General features: G+C 40.4%; 1 protein-coding gene across 2 annotated transcripts in view; it reads left to right on the top strand.

Moving 5' to 3' along the window:
- The window catches only part of spred2b (sprouty related EVH1 domain containing 2b), a 44,320-nt gene that overhangs the window by 12,388 nt on the left and 17,603 nt on the right, over window positions 1-14,329 (top strand). The window contains exon 1 of one of the 2 annotated variants that reach the window (XM_067420785.1): window positions 3,386-3,802. The exons of the other annotated variant lie outside the window; for it this stretch is intronic. Coding sequence (XP_067276886.1) covers window positions 3,786-3,802 — 17 coding nt within the window. The 5' untranslated portion in view covers window positions 3,386-3,785. Of the gene's footprint in view, window positions 1-3,385; window positions 3,803-14,329 lie in introns of those variants that run through there. 2 annotated transcript variants of the gene reach the window in all.

Genomic DNA, 14,329 nt, shown 5'->3' with positions numbered 1-14,329 from the left:
GCTGCGTAACACGAGAATGAACCTCATTGGTTCTTGAGGAAGCTCAAACGTGCTGCGTAACACAAGAATGAACCTCATTGGTTCTTACTGAAGCTCAAACGTGCTGCGTAACACGAGAATGAACCTCATTGGTTCTTACTGAAGCTCAAACGTGCTGCGTAACACGAGAATGAACCTCATTGGTTCTTGATCAATCAATCAATCAATCAACTTTATTTATATAGCGCTTTTAGAATCACGATTGTGTCAAAGCAGCTTCACAGTGTCAAACAGGATAATATTGCGACAAAATTAGATTTGGCTGTACAGTCGTACTGGAGAAAACTGTGATGTTATCAGCTTATTTTAATTTATCATATAGCGACAATGTTGGCAGATCAGTATTATAGTTTATAGAATTAAATAAGACCTAATTCATACATTTTATTTGTATAATAAGTTGAATAACTTTAATCATATTTTTAGTGTCCCCAACTGAGCAAGCCAAGCCAAAGGCGACAGTGGCAAGGAACCAAAACTCCATCAGGGCATGATGGAGAAAAATAAACCTTGGGAGAAACCAGACTCAGTCGGGGTGCCAGTTCTCCTCTGGCCTATTAACACACCGTGTAAGATTATTATTCTGGCAACCTTACAGGTCAGAAATCATATTAGATTGGAATATTCAAAATGTCATGGTATCACGGAAGAGACGGATTTATTTAGGATGGGGCGTCGATTACACAAGAGTATGAATACATGAAAGATCGGAATTATTGCGCCGAAGACGGGTTTTGAGCATGTCGTGCCAGTGAGGAAATTTCGGAGGAGACACCAATTGACACGGCTCAGCAGACACTCCAGGATGCGTTGGTTATGTCCAGGCAGGTCCACCATCCGATCCGGACAGGGCCCAGATCCGGGATAAACCTCGGGATAAACAGAGAGACTAACATTAGCGTAGATGCCACTCTTTTTATGATGTAACGAGTACATCAGGTGTTATGGGAAGTGTTCCCGGTTCCGGCTGACCTAGTTAATGCAGCCTAACAATCAGTCAATTGATCTGAGTAATGAAAGTTAAAAATGTTCTATGTGTATGCCATAGTAAAGAGATGTGTTTTTAGTCTAGATTTAAACTGACAGAGTGTGTCTGCTTCCCGAACAATGCTAGGAAGACTATTCCAGAGTTTAGGAGCTAAATAGGAAAATGATCGACCGCCTGCAGTTGATTTAGATATTCTAGGTATAATTAACTGGCCAGAGTTTTGAGACCGCAATAGACGTGATGGAGTATAATGTGTTAAAAGCTCGCTTAAGTACCGGGGAGCTAAACTATTTAGTGCTTTGTAAGTAATAAGCAAGATTTTAAAATGTATGCGATGTTTAATAGGGAGCCAGTGCAGTGTTGACAGAACTGGACTAATATGATCATACTTCCTGGTTCTTGAGGAAGATTTTTTTCCTGGTTTCTGGATCATATTTCCTGGTTCTTGAGGAAGCTCAAACGTGCTGCGTAACACGAGAATGAACCTCATTGGTTCTCACTGACGCTCAAACGTGCTGCGTAACACGAGAATGAACCTCATTGGTTCTCACTGACGCTCAAACGTGCTGCGTAACACGAGAATGAACCTCATTGGTTCTCACTGACGCTCAAACGTGCTGCGTAACACGAGAATGAACCTCATTGGTTCTCACTGACGCTCAAACGTGCTGCGTAACACGAGAATGAACCTCATTGGTTCTCACTGACGCTCAAACGTGCTGCGTAACACGAGAATGAACCTCATTGGTTCTCACTGACGCTCAAACGTGCTGCGTAACACGAGAATGAACCTCATTGGTTCTCACTGACGCTCAAACGTGCTGCGTAACACGACAATGAACCTCATTGGTTCTTACTGAAGCTCAAACGTGCTGCGTAACACGAGAATGAACCTCATTGGTTCTTGAGGAAGCTCAAACGTGCTGCGTAACACGAGAATGAACCTCATTGGTTCTTACTGAAGCTCAAACGTGCTGCGTAACACGAGAATGAACCTCATTGGTTCTTACTGAAGCTCAAACGTGCTGCGTAACACGAGAATGAACCTCATTGGTTCTTACTGAAGCTCAAACGTGCTGCGTAACACGAGAATGAACCTCATTGGTTCTTACTGAAGCTCAAACGTGCTGCGTAAGACTGGTTTACGCACATCAAGCAAACATGCTTCAGTTTCTGTTTACAATAACTGATGTGTGTGTTGATGAACGTTTATCAACCAAAATATTTGGCTATTTTTAATAAGATTAAAATAAAATCACTGAATGGAATAACAGTAGCGAAAAGAAGACTGCTGATCATGACTTTTGCTATCAGCCATTTGAAGTATGTTGTTCGAGCATGTAAAAAGTTTAATAAATGTTAATAAAATTACACCAGTACCTGGCAAAACTGGTTGTAGTGCAGCATTCTTTCACTGGAACTGTTTCATTTCATATGTGAGATTCCACATGCACCCAAACCTATTATCATCTTTTCATTAAATTACTTCACAATTTTATCAGAAAAAAAATTTGCTTCTGTAGAAATGGGTGGTGACTGTTTTCCTCCATTGTATCATGGTTACATAGATAGATTTGCAATAATAAAACTTTAAAAAAAACACCTGTTTGCAACTTAAATGACGCCTGTATGCTTCATGTACAGTACCATTCAACAGTTTGGTATCAGTACACCGTTTCCATAGAAGTATTAATTAGCACAACTGATTTCAATTAATATAATAATAATGTAAGCAGCATATCAGAACGATTTCTGAAGGATTATGAGACACTGAAGACTGGAGTATTGATGCTGAAAAATCAGCTTTGCATCACAAGAAGAAATTACATTTAATCATATATTCAATAGTAAACCATTATTTTTCATATTAATAATATTTCAATATTTCATCCGTGTTGAACTAAAATAGCATTATGCCTAAAGGGTCCGTTCAGCCCAAATTTCTGTCATCATTTCCTCACCCTCATGTCATTCCAAACCTGTATGCCTTTCTTCTGCAGTACACAAAGATATTTTGCAGAACAATTTTGGTGACCGTTGACTTCCACTGGTAAGAAAATGTCATTTTTAAGGTGAACTATCCCATTCATCTAAATAGTAATCGCTCAAAAAAATGGCATTTTCAAAAGGCCTCCAATGTAGAAACCAGTGGGTCAAGGTTTAGCCTAAACTACACCCTCTGCCTTCAGAAAGCATCTTTCTCTATCGACAGCCATCATAATACCGTCTTTTCTTCAACACTCAAACGACCAGGACCAGCTCTCCTGTCCGCGCAAATGATTGATGGTTAAGAGATGTAGGTGTTTACACAGCGTATAGGCTCCAAGTCAGCTCTCGTGTGCGTGTAGGTGTGTTGTTTGATGTAGAGGGGCACAGTAACTAACTGCACTGGTTCATGTTCGGTTGAGCCCACACCCTGTGCATGTGTGGGTGTTCTTGGTCGTAGCTTTAGCTGGAGGTGTAGGCGAGTTGGAGCTTACGCTGCTCGGAGATTATATTCTCTGCACGTTAGACTGCAAGAGAGAGAAAGCTGTGCTGTAGGCCGCCGGCTCAAGGCAGAAATGGCTGCTTGTGGATGACTCATACTCCAGCACTCAGAGTGTTTGTCAAGGAGACTGAATCATACAGTGTGTGAAGAGGAGGCTGGAGCTTTCTCCCTGCTTTCTGGACGCAGACATGCTCGGTCTCCGTCCTTCTGAGCGTGCCCGGGAGACGCTTGCCCCGCGATGCCGTGAGCGCTGCCGCTAGATACGCAGAGATGACGGAGAGCAGCCGGTAAGCCCGGTCCAGGCAGGTTTTTCCAGATCGTTCTGTTGTCGAGAGCCGTTCTGCTCTGCGTTTGTCTGTCAGTCGCAGTTTCTTTGCAGGTTTAAAACGCAAGGTGCTGCTTTGGATTGCAAAGGTGGCGGTTGTTGGGTCCATGTGGCGTCCACATGATTTCAAGCACAGTCCGATTTTTAGTGCATCTTGGTTTTTCAGCAACAGTGCAGGGATGCAAATTTGTGGTGAGCTGACAATTCTGTGTAAAAGATTCGATGTACAAGCCGTACTTAAATAGCTCTGCACTGACTGGCCAATAGGAATTAGCGGCAGCTCTGCGTCTTTCGCTCTGTGGAAATGAAATGCCGCAACTTGGTCGTTTATGTGGGTTGTTTATGGATGTGCGATGTGTATTGAGTTTGTTGGTTGGTTTACTTTATGATGATGCTGTTGCGATCATGTATGACACTTAATTGTACCTGTAATGTTTTGTCCTAAACTTTCCAATACCCAGAAATATTAATTACATTTCTATTATAATAGATTGCGGATCGATGTAGAATAACGTAAAAAAGAGAATTGTGATGCATTTGAGAATTGATTTTTGTCAGTCACAGGCTGAAGAGTGTTTGATGTTATGAATCAGATCAGCTCAAAAGATTTGGCTGTAGAATAATAAATCTTTAAGACTTGCATTTGGGATTTTTAACATGGGTAAATGCTGGTAAAATCGCTGTTGCACACAGCCTTGAGTGGCTTATTGTTTTTATATACACAATATGATAAGAGACACCAACATTCAGTTAGTAGATTATTATATTAAAACAATATTTAATGAGTAATAATAATACATTCATTACGCCACACTCACTGTTTGCAATGTTTTATTTGAGAAATAGAAATGGTTGACTAAGCTCTGTTTATGCTGTTCAGTCTTGAAATGCACAGTAGCTAACAGCACATTTCCAGCAGGCCTTTGTGGCAGCCAAAAACACACAAATTGTGTAATTGTATGCACAGTTTTTGGATCCCCTTTTGTCTGATTTGTTTGATTAAACAAATGGTTAATGGTTAAACAAGTTTAAATTGGTTCAAGGAAAGGAAAGGAAGGAGTCGTCTGTTTGAGTAATAAACATTCTCAGAAGCACAAGCTTTATGGATGGGGCAGTACCGTTCATCAGTCTCTGTTATTTTAGGGATATTTGGGAATAATGTTTCCAGCACCTCATGAGGATACGACCACCCTATATTTGGCCTCACAGGAGAAGATTGCGTATTGAATTAACTCCCTGAGTCGTCCATTGTTGATCTCATTGAGACTCTGGGAAGAGGTGGCGACATATCATTTAAAGCCTAGAGAACATGGACAATTCTGCATTGTACGGAAACCATTGTGCCCTATTGTAACGGCGGTGCCCCTGATTGTAATCAAATAGACTAAACTATGGTGAGACATCCGTCTATCCGTCTCTCTCTCTCTCTCTCTCTCTCTCTCTCTCTCTCTCTCTCTCTCTCTCTCTCTCTCTCTCTCTCTCTCTCTCTCTCTCTCTCTCTCTCTCTCTCTCTCTCTCTCTCTCTCTCTCTCTCTCTCTCTCTCTCTCTCTCTCTCTCTCTCTCTCTCTCTCTCTCTCTCTCTCTCTCTCTCTCTCTCTCTCTCCCTTTTATTGGGCCGGGCTGGGCTGGCTGGGCTTATAACCTCGGCCCTGTAGCACTGAGCCCAATACCAGGCTGTGTTTCCACTGAAGCTCAAGCACTAAAACCTGCCCGTAACACACCTCTCTGGAACAACGTCACACAAACCCATCATCTCACCAAATAATGTATGTTTTATCCGAAAACTAATCAGAGCGAAATCACTGGAAACTAGCGAGATCACAAACGAGCATGGTAAAACGGCCGTTTGTTGCCATTTTGTTGTTTACTTAAAAATTTAAAACCCAAGCATCATGACATCATGACTTACATAAAGCGTAAACATACACACCACTTTCTGAAGCCAAATGCGTGTTATCTGTACGCATTTTGAGCTCTCCGCGTGAATGTCTACGCCAAAACGAACCTTTATATATGTGTGTGTGTGTGTGTGTGTGTGTGTGTGTGTGTGTGTGTGTGTGTGTGTGTGTGTCCACAAGGTAAATGGATTTATAAGCATACTAAATTAAGTTTTTTTGTAAAAATGCAGAATGTTTCCTGTGATGGGTAGGTTTAGGGGCAGGGGCAGTGTAAGGGGGATAAAATATACAGTTTGTACGGTATAAAAAACCATAAGGTCTATGAAGAGTCCCCACAAAGATAGTGAACCAGACATGTGTGTGTGTGTGTGTGTTAGATGTAGGGGGATAGAATGAAACGGCGTTGATAAACACGCTAAAAAGCGAGTATGCGTCTGGATAGCACGCCAAAATGGCATACGAATTGGCATATCATACATACGTCATTTCATGAGATCAGTCTGGTTTTACAAAATAACATACATTTATCATATAAAATTCATTTATAATGAAAAGTCTTTAATGCTGGTATATTAAGTCATCCAAACTCCAAACTTAGTATTCAGCGGGTCAAAAAAACTCTGGGCGTTGGCCGCGAGGAAACCCTACGAGGCCCGATCAAGCCCCGGATGTGACAGTGGAAACACTTTTGGCCCTGGCACGCACTAGCACACCCGCTTTTGGCCCGGCAGTGGAAACACGGCTACTGTGTTGCAAACCTGGGAAATTTGTGAAACCTTTGTGAGGTTAAATAAATCCATGTAAAAGAATTGTGTTATTAAATTATCATTTAAAATGTTAGTTAAAATTTTGTCCTCATTTACTCACCCTCTTATTTCAAACCTTTATGTCTTTCTTTTGTGGAACGCAGAAAGAAAGATCTGTTCTTTTCCATACTATGAACGCATTCAGTGACCAGTGGCTGTCAAGCTCTAAAAGACCAAACACACCACTAAAGCATCATACAAATAGTCTATTTGTACTAAAATCCAAGTTTTCAGAAGTGTTTTGTTTGAGGAACAGAATGAAATCAAAAAGAACATTCTGTCATAATTTACTCACCCTCATGTCATTCCAAAGTCATAAGACTTCTTATTCGAAAGACAAACAAAGATATTTGTAAAAGAGGCATTCCTGAAACTCTTTTGAAAGTCAACACAATCAAAATTTTGATGCTTCAAAAAGTGTATCTGAACTATCCCAAAATCGCTTTACATTTAATTTAGGCTTTTATTTACATATAAATGAACAATATCGAACAAGTGACGGTGCGATATGGCTGTTTCAGCACCACTCTGATTGGCCGAGTGCCAAACATATTCAAAGCATGCTGATGTAGAACCATGTCGCATGGTTACGAGTATGATACTGCGTTTATACAACAACTTGACAGCACAAGTGTGTAAATAAATAAGAAACAACAACGTAGTGTCTCTACGCCACGCATTCAAATGTCAAGGTGATAGTTTTGAAAGTTGAGCCCAAGCCTCCGTTACTAATTCTAAAACGTCACTTCATAGCTTATTTTATAGCTGATGTTAAGCCAGTATCTACAGTAAAGCCTTGTTTATACTCGACGCGTCCGCATGAGCGCGAAAGTGCGCGTCAACGCGGAGGGGGCGGTCATGTGCGTTGGGTCCGCAAGACTGCATTTCGCCTGGCGGTGTGCAGCGCATTTTTTGTAACTCAACGCACAGCTCCGCATCCGAAGATGAACGAGTTCTCAGCGAACCTAGCCGAGCATGACGTCTCATCACACCGGCCCCCAGTTTTCACATACAAATGAGGTGCTTATATTTACTGAATGAGCCTACAAAAGCAGAAATAAGCCATTATAAATAAAGATCCATTTTTAATCAAATAAATAAATAAATCACAACACTAAAGTTTAGTCAAATTAGAAAATATATAAAGATATTGTTAATTTAGTGCATATTTTTTTCTCACGTCACAAGTAATAATATTAAGCTAAGGTTTACTGAGTTTTACACAAATCTTTTGTTGTGTGGTTTTTGGTGAAATGTACTAAAATAAATATCCTCACCTGTGTACATTAGCCCACTTCTTCACAACGCTTTTCTGGATGGTTTATAGAACAATTACGCAGAGTCGCCCTCTGCGTTTCAAAGAATAGCACAACGGCGAGCGCGTCAAGTATAAACACCTCGTCTGTTTGAGGAGGAGCGCGCGCAGTCAGCGGAGGCTCACGCAGCGGAGCCAGGCGAAAGTACAAGGCTCAAGAGTCAGCAGCAAATTCGGTAAAACGGTACCAGTGCTGTTACTGGGAGAATATCACACGGTCGGAAAAGGCTCTCAGCCAATCAGATTCAAGAATCAGAAATAACTGTTGTATAAACATTGATCATGCACATTAATCAGCATAGAGCACATCAGATAAGAACCAGTGAGGTTTGTTCACACGAGCATGTTTTGAGTTTCCTCAAGAACAAATTAAGTTTGTTCTCATGCGTCAAGCATACGGTTAAGTGTCTGTTTACCATCTGTCTTTATGAACTTTTTAAAGTGGTGGTTGATTATGATTTCACTTTTTTAACTTTAGTTAGTGTGTCATGTTTGAGTATAATCTGTAAAGTTACGATGCTTAAAGCAAAAGGATTTATATATTTTTTTAAGAAATCGCTTTTTAAGGACTACAACAAACAGCGTATAGGGACTACAACAAGCTTATTCACTAAAATTGACATAAACCCCGTCCCCGGGAGTTGTTGTAGCACATTTGTGAGTCTGCTCAAGCTGTCACATCCGACTTTTCACATTTATTGCAATACAGTACGAACATGTCATGTCATAAAAGCAAGAATACATCATGTTATAACCGTAATTAAACTAAACTATACTTGTTATATCTTCATGCAGCAGATATTCTCTGGCTCTGATGGCATCTTACAACAGTTCCCACATTTATAGATTATCATGACAGAATATGCTAATCAATGATTTGAAGATAGTTAACTCCACATCAGCTACATAACCATTCAGAAACGTCCTGTTTCATTCTACATGTTGCCACTTCTTCTTGAGTCTCTCCATCATTGTCTGACTCCGGTTTGAACATAAAAGGCTCAACCGTGAGGTAATCAGAGCTGCTAACATGAGCTCTTGAAGCTCCGCCCTCTTCTAGAAAGGGGGTCGGGAGCAGCAGCTCATGTGCATTTAAAGGGACACACACAAAAACAATGCGTTTTTCCTCACCCTTAAAAAGGGACAATTTTAACAATAAATATTTTACATAAAAAGGGGCATAATAGGACCACTTTAAAGCATCCAAGTTTTGATTGTGTGGACGCTCATTAGAGGGACAGGAATCTGTCAGATTTCATTAAAAACAAATTTCTTGTGTTTTCGAAGATGAACAAAAGTCTTATGGGTTTGGAACAACATGAGAGATAGAAAATGTGAACAGAATTTTCATTTTTGGGTGAACTATCCCTTTAAGATATTAATCACTGAAAAATAGGCTCCAGCAATGCAAATGATATCAGTGACGATGAACCAGTATTTAACAGTACCTTTATTTAGCCATGTTACCCTGTGAGTTTGCCATGATTTAACTGCAAACATCTTCTCTTCCAAGAAATCTTTTTTGTTGTTGTTAGTCAATACAAGTTGGACACTTGTGTTCATGGGTGAGTGCAGGGTGGAAGCGGATTGGGGGTTGTTGCTTTTCTTATTTATTTATTTGCTTAGACATTAAGGTGTCCTTGTTACAGCGTAATTATATGTTAAAGTACAGGGTTAGGACTAGTACTTGGATTAGGGCTAGTTGCGTATAATTGCATTATTTGCTTTACAAGGACACTGTAAAATAAAGTGTTACCATTTTTTCTCCATTATGATTCCTTCTAAAAGACCATAACAATTGAATGAGTGTGTGTGACACGTTTGAATGGAGATGGAATAAGAAGGACGGTTGTGTTGTGGTTGATGGTGTGTCACCTGTGTGGCACTCGGCGAGTTGTTTCTTGGCCGGTTACGGTGGGGTGTGACGCTGGCCTGACGCCCACTGCCGCACAGATGGGAGAGAGGCCGCACTGAGACACCTTCAGCCTGGGACGGCAGCGAGCAGAGGGAGTCGTGGCTTTCGCCGCCTTCGTACATTCTGTTGTGTGTGTGTGTTCAAGTAAGTGTGTGTACGTGCATGCTTCACATTATGTCTGTTAAATGCCTGTAATTCTAGGACCCTATTTTTTCCCCTGAGAAGCCAGATGGTAGATGTCCCAGCATCCTAAAGAGACATGCTAGATATTCTCAGTTATTTACTTGGAAAAGATGACCAGCTAACTAAAACAACTGAATTGGATGATTGGAGTAAAAATTGCAGAAGCATTTGAATTTTGCAAGTTATAGTTTGGGTTTTTGAGGTCATTGGTTGTTTTCATTCTTGTTTTGTTTTGTTTCATTTACTAGTTATTAGGTGTGTAACAATAGTGTCACAATATATTGCAATACAAAATTGCAACAATATAGCCTGACAAGCCAGACCCACATCAAGATGTTTGGTCTGGAAACTCACCATTGACAGCTCAATCCGAGGGGCGGGATAAACGGTTGTCTTTCAAACTCCCTCTGCACGCGATAGGATAGCGCTACACCAACCAGAGCAACGAAGGTGAAGCAGAGCTTGTTGACAGATTAAACATTCGCCGTATCCGGTCGGCAAAACTCCGAACACATCTTCCCTTTTTAAGAATGACTTCAGTGCCGTTCTTTGTTCTTTTCTCAGAGAAAAGCTTAACTCCAAGTCTTCCAGAGTCGCGGTCAAAGCTGATTCGAAAGACCACCGTTCGCCAGTTTCTGTGTTTACTAGAAGCACGCAAACGCAACTCGGCCGTCGTCATTATGGCTCCGCCCACCGACACTATACACGATGTGATTGGCCCGGCAAGAGTTAGGGGAATACAGCTCAGAAGGGTATTGAGAGTTGCTAGACGACACTCGCGGGCAGATTAAATTTTCTGCCGCTAGGGTGCGTCTAGATTTCTAGGCTAGCAACAATATGTATCGTTGATAAATCTTTATTGTGTATAGTTCACGCAAAAAATTTTAATTGCTCTGTGAGAAAAAATTCAAGTGTACAGAGTTTAAGTGTCAGTACTACATTAAATTACTATACACAGATCAGGCATAACATTATGACAGGTGAAGTGAATAACACAGATTATCTCTTCATCACGGGACCTGTTAGTGGGTGGGATATATTAGGCAGCAAGTGAAAATTTTGTCCTCAAAGTTGATGTGTAAGAAGCAGGAAAAATGGGCAAGTGTTAGGATTTGAGCGAGTTTGACAAGGGGCAAATTGTGATGTCTAGACGACTGGGTCAGAGCATCTCCAAAACTGCAGCTCTTGTGGGCTGTTCCCGGTCTGCAGTGGTCAGTATCTATCAAAAGTGCTCCAAGGAAGGAACAGTGGAGAACCGGCCACAGGGTCATGGGCGGCCAAGGCTCTTTGATGCAGGTGTGGAGCGAAGGTTGGCCCGTGTGGTCCAAATCAAACAGACGAGATACTGTAGCTCAAATTGCTCAAGAAGTTAATGCTGGTTTTGATGGAAAGGTGTCAGAATACACAGTGCATCGCAGTTTGTTGCTTTTAGGGCTGCATATCCACAGACCAGTCAGGGTGCCCATGCTGACCCCTGTCCACTGCCGAAACACCAACACAATATTAAGAAGGTGGTCATAATTGTATACCTGATCAGTGTGTAATGTTGAATATAATGTATTATAATGCAATGGGGGAATATCATATCGTACCGTAAGTTCATTATCAAATCATGACATGAGGGTCTTGTCACACTCATACTCGATACGGCTCTTAGAAATATATTGTGTAGGCAAAAACCAGTCTGATAACATCTGAAATGAAAATGAACATTTCGTCAATGTTTACTCACCCTCATGTTGTTCCAAACCCAACCCAGGCTCATTGGAAGACGCTGTGGTGACATTTCTGTAAAAATTATATTTCACTGCTTCTTGCACTTTGACATGAGATGTCCAGCGAATGGCATTAAAAGCAGGTTGAGTTTTATCTGAACCAAATGAACGTGAATACAATGATCAAGATATCATAGAAATCCATTGCTCAAACGGAACGGGAATATTTTATTGTTCCGATTCTTTGTTCAGTATACTGTAGCGTGATTTTGATGTATTTGCTCAAATAAAGAAAGAATATGAAATGCATGAATTCTAAAATATGTTGATGACTTCAAATGCCATAAAGATAAAAGTCTTCTGTTATAAATGTCTAGTGTCCTTGGAAGGACAGAGGAGATAAACAACAGGAAGCAACAATGACATCACACAGGAAGGAAACGGCAGCCTCTAATTTTAAGCAGACATTACATTGAGTGACTAATACGAGTGTGTTCGAAATGTAAGAGAAGAATTCAGTGTCTTAAGGGGCAATGCTTTGGCATAAAATGATGGTACATGTTCAGATTGACAATCATTCGTATTTGTTCTTCCGTTTGTAATTTATCTCTCAGCCCTTTACCCTCTTGTGCCCTCCTGCACTCACCGGTGTGTAACGGGGTGCGATCTTTCAAACTGTACGAGGGAAAAGCGAGGGAAAAGGACTGTTTTTTTGTAAATTTCCACATCACAGATGGATAGAATGACTCACTCTCTCACACACACAGACATAAACACTCACACATACTTCAGTGACATTTTCGCTCGCCTTTCTGCATTTAACATCCAGGTTTTATCATGCGTCCTCTTTTAGATTCAACGTGAGAAAGCCTTTCGGTAATATTAGCATTGCTTTTAATCAAATATATCCGCCGGTGAACTAATTGACGGACATTGACCGCATTTTGGAATAACAGGCATGGCAGTTTCCCTTTATGTTTGCTCCAAAACCTACAGCCTTGATAATAAACATCTATTTTATGGTTTTAATCATTTCTCTGGGTTTTCATTAAATATTGTACACAATTGAATTAGTTAATTTAGCAAAATCTTTAGGTCTCATTTAATCACACACACACACACACACACACACACACACACACACACACACACACACACACACACACACACACACACACACACACACACACACACACATTAAATGAGATAACAATATTTATATGATTAACGTATGTACATATAAATTATAAATACATACATACACACACACACACACACACACAGACACACATACATACATATATATAATGATTATGTGTATATATATATATATATATATATAATACAAATATTAGAAAACTTAAATGGGTTTATAAATGTTGTCTTGGCAACTATAAGTGAAATAAATATTTTGTATTACTAAAAATGAAAGAAATTGCTAATATCAAATTTTTTTTAAAGCACATAACAAACATAAAATTATTCTGAAATCAAATAAAGCCGCTAATTCAAAATATTAATAAATAACTATAGTAACACTAAAATAAAATAAAAACTTGGTACATGTGTGTGTGTGTCTCGCCATTCCCATAGAGAAAAGTTGCTCCTGCTACTTTGACACTATGGTGTGGGTGTGTCATTGGGGAGTTGTCACAACAAGCTAGAAAGTGCTATATATATATATATATATATATATATATATATATATATATATATACATACATACATACATACATACATACATACATACATACATACATACATACATACATACATACATACATACATACACACACACACACACACACACACACACACACACACACACACACACACACACACCCACACACACACCTTTTGGACCCCAGACACCGTACGGGACATGAAGGACGTGTGCTTCCAGACACCGACAGCTGCAGCTTAGAGGCGAATCATCAGCCCGCCGCTTGTTCAATTATGAAAAACACCTAGTTTTATGAGGAGTTACATTTGATTTGATTTTAATTAGCTGCTGATATTGAATGACTCTGGCATAGAGACAATCCCCTGGCCTGGCTCTCTGAGTGTAAGTACATTAGACGGTGCTGCTCCCACAGGACTTCCTCCCTCATTAATTCTAATCCCACAGACAGCATTTCTCTATTTTCTTTCCACTAGAGGAGCCGCATCTGCGTAGGCCCTGGGCCAGTCACTGTGTGTAATAATTACAAATGGATGACCGTAATACCCGCTCATGTGGCATGTTTTGTAGATCCGGTTGTATTCTCTTTCATTAGACAGAATCTCAGATTGTTCTAGATGCTCTTCATAAGGACTTCACATCGCAGAGGAACCTTTCTAGCTTGTTGTGACAACTCCCCAATGACACACCCACACCATAGTGTCAAAGGAGCAGGAGCAACTTTTCTCTATGGGAATGGCGAGACACACACACATGTACCAATTTCCCACAAAAACCATCCCGACAGGTCTGAAATCTACACTTTTAGGCCCTGTCCACACGAACACAGGTATTTTCAGAACCGCAGTGTTTTCTGCATCCACACGCAAAAGCAGTATCCGGTCACTGAAAGCCAACTTTTTTGAAAACTGCCAAGGTGAACATTTTCTGAAACTTTTTCAGTCTTGTAGTGTAGCTGGTAAACTTTTGGCTTGT

This window comes from Pseudorasbora parva, chromosome 17, assembly GCF_024679245.1.
Source record: "Pseudorasbora parva isolate DD20220531a chromosome 17, ASM2467924v1, whole genome shotgun sequence".
In the NCBI taxonomy this organism is placed as follows: Eukaryota; Metazoa; Chordata; class Actinopteri; order Cypriniformes; family Gobionidae; genus Pseudorasbora; species Pseudorasbora parva.
The sequence above is the reverse complement of the archived record's forward strand: the minus strand, read 5'-3'. Positions and strand labels throughout refer to the sequence as shown.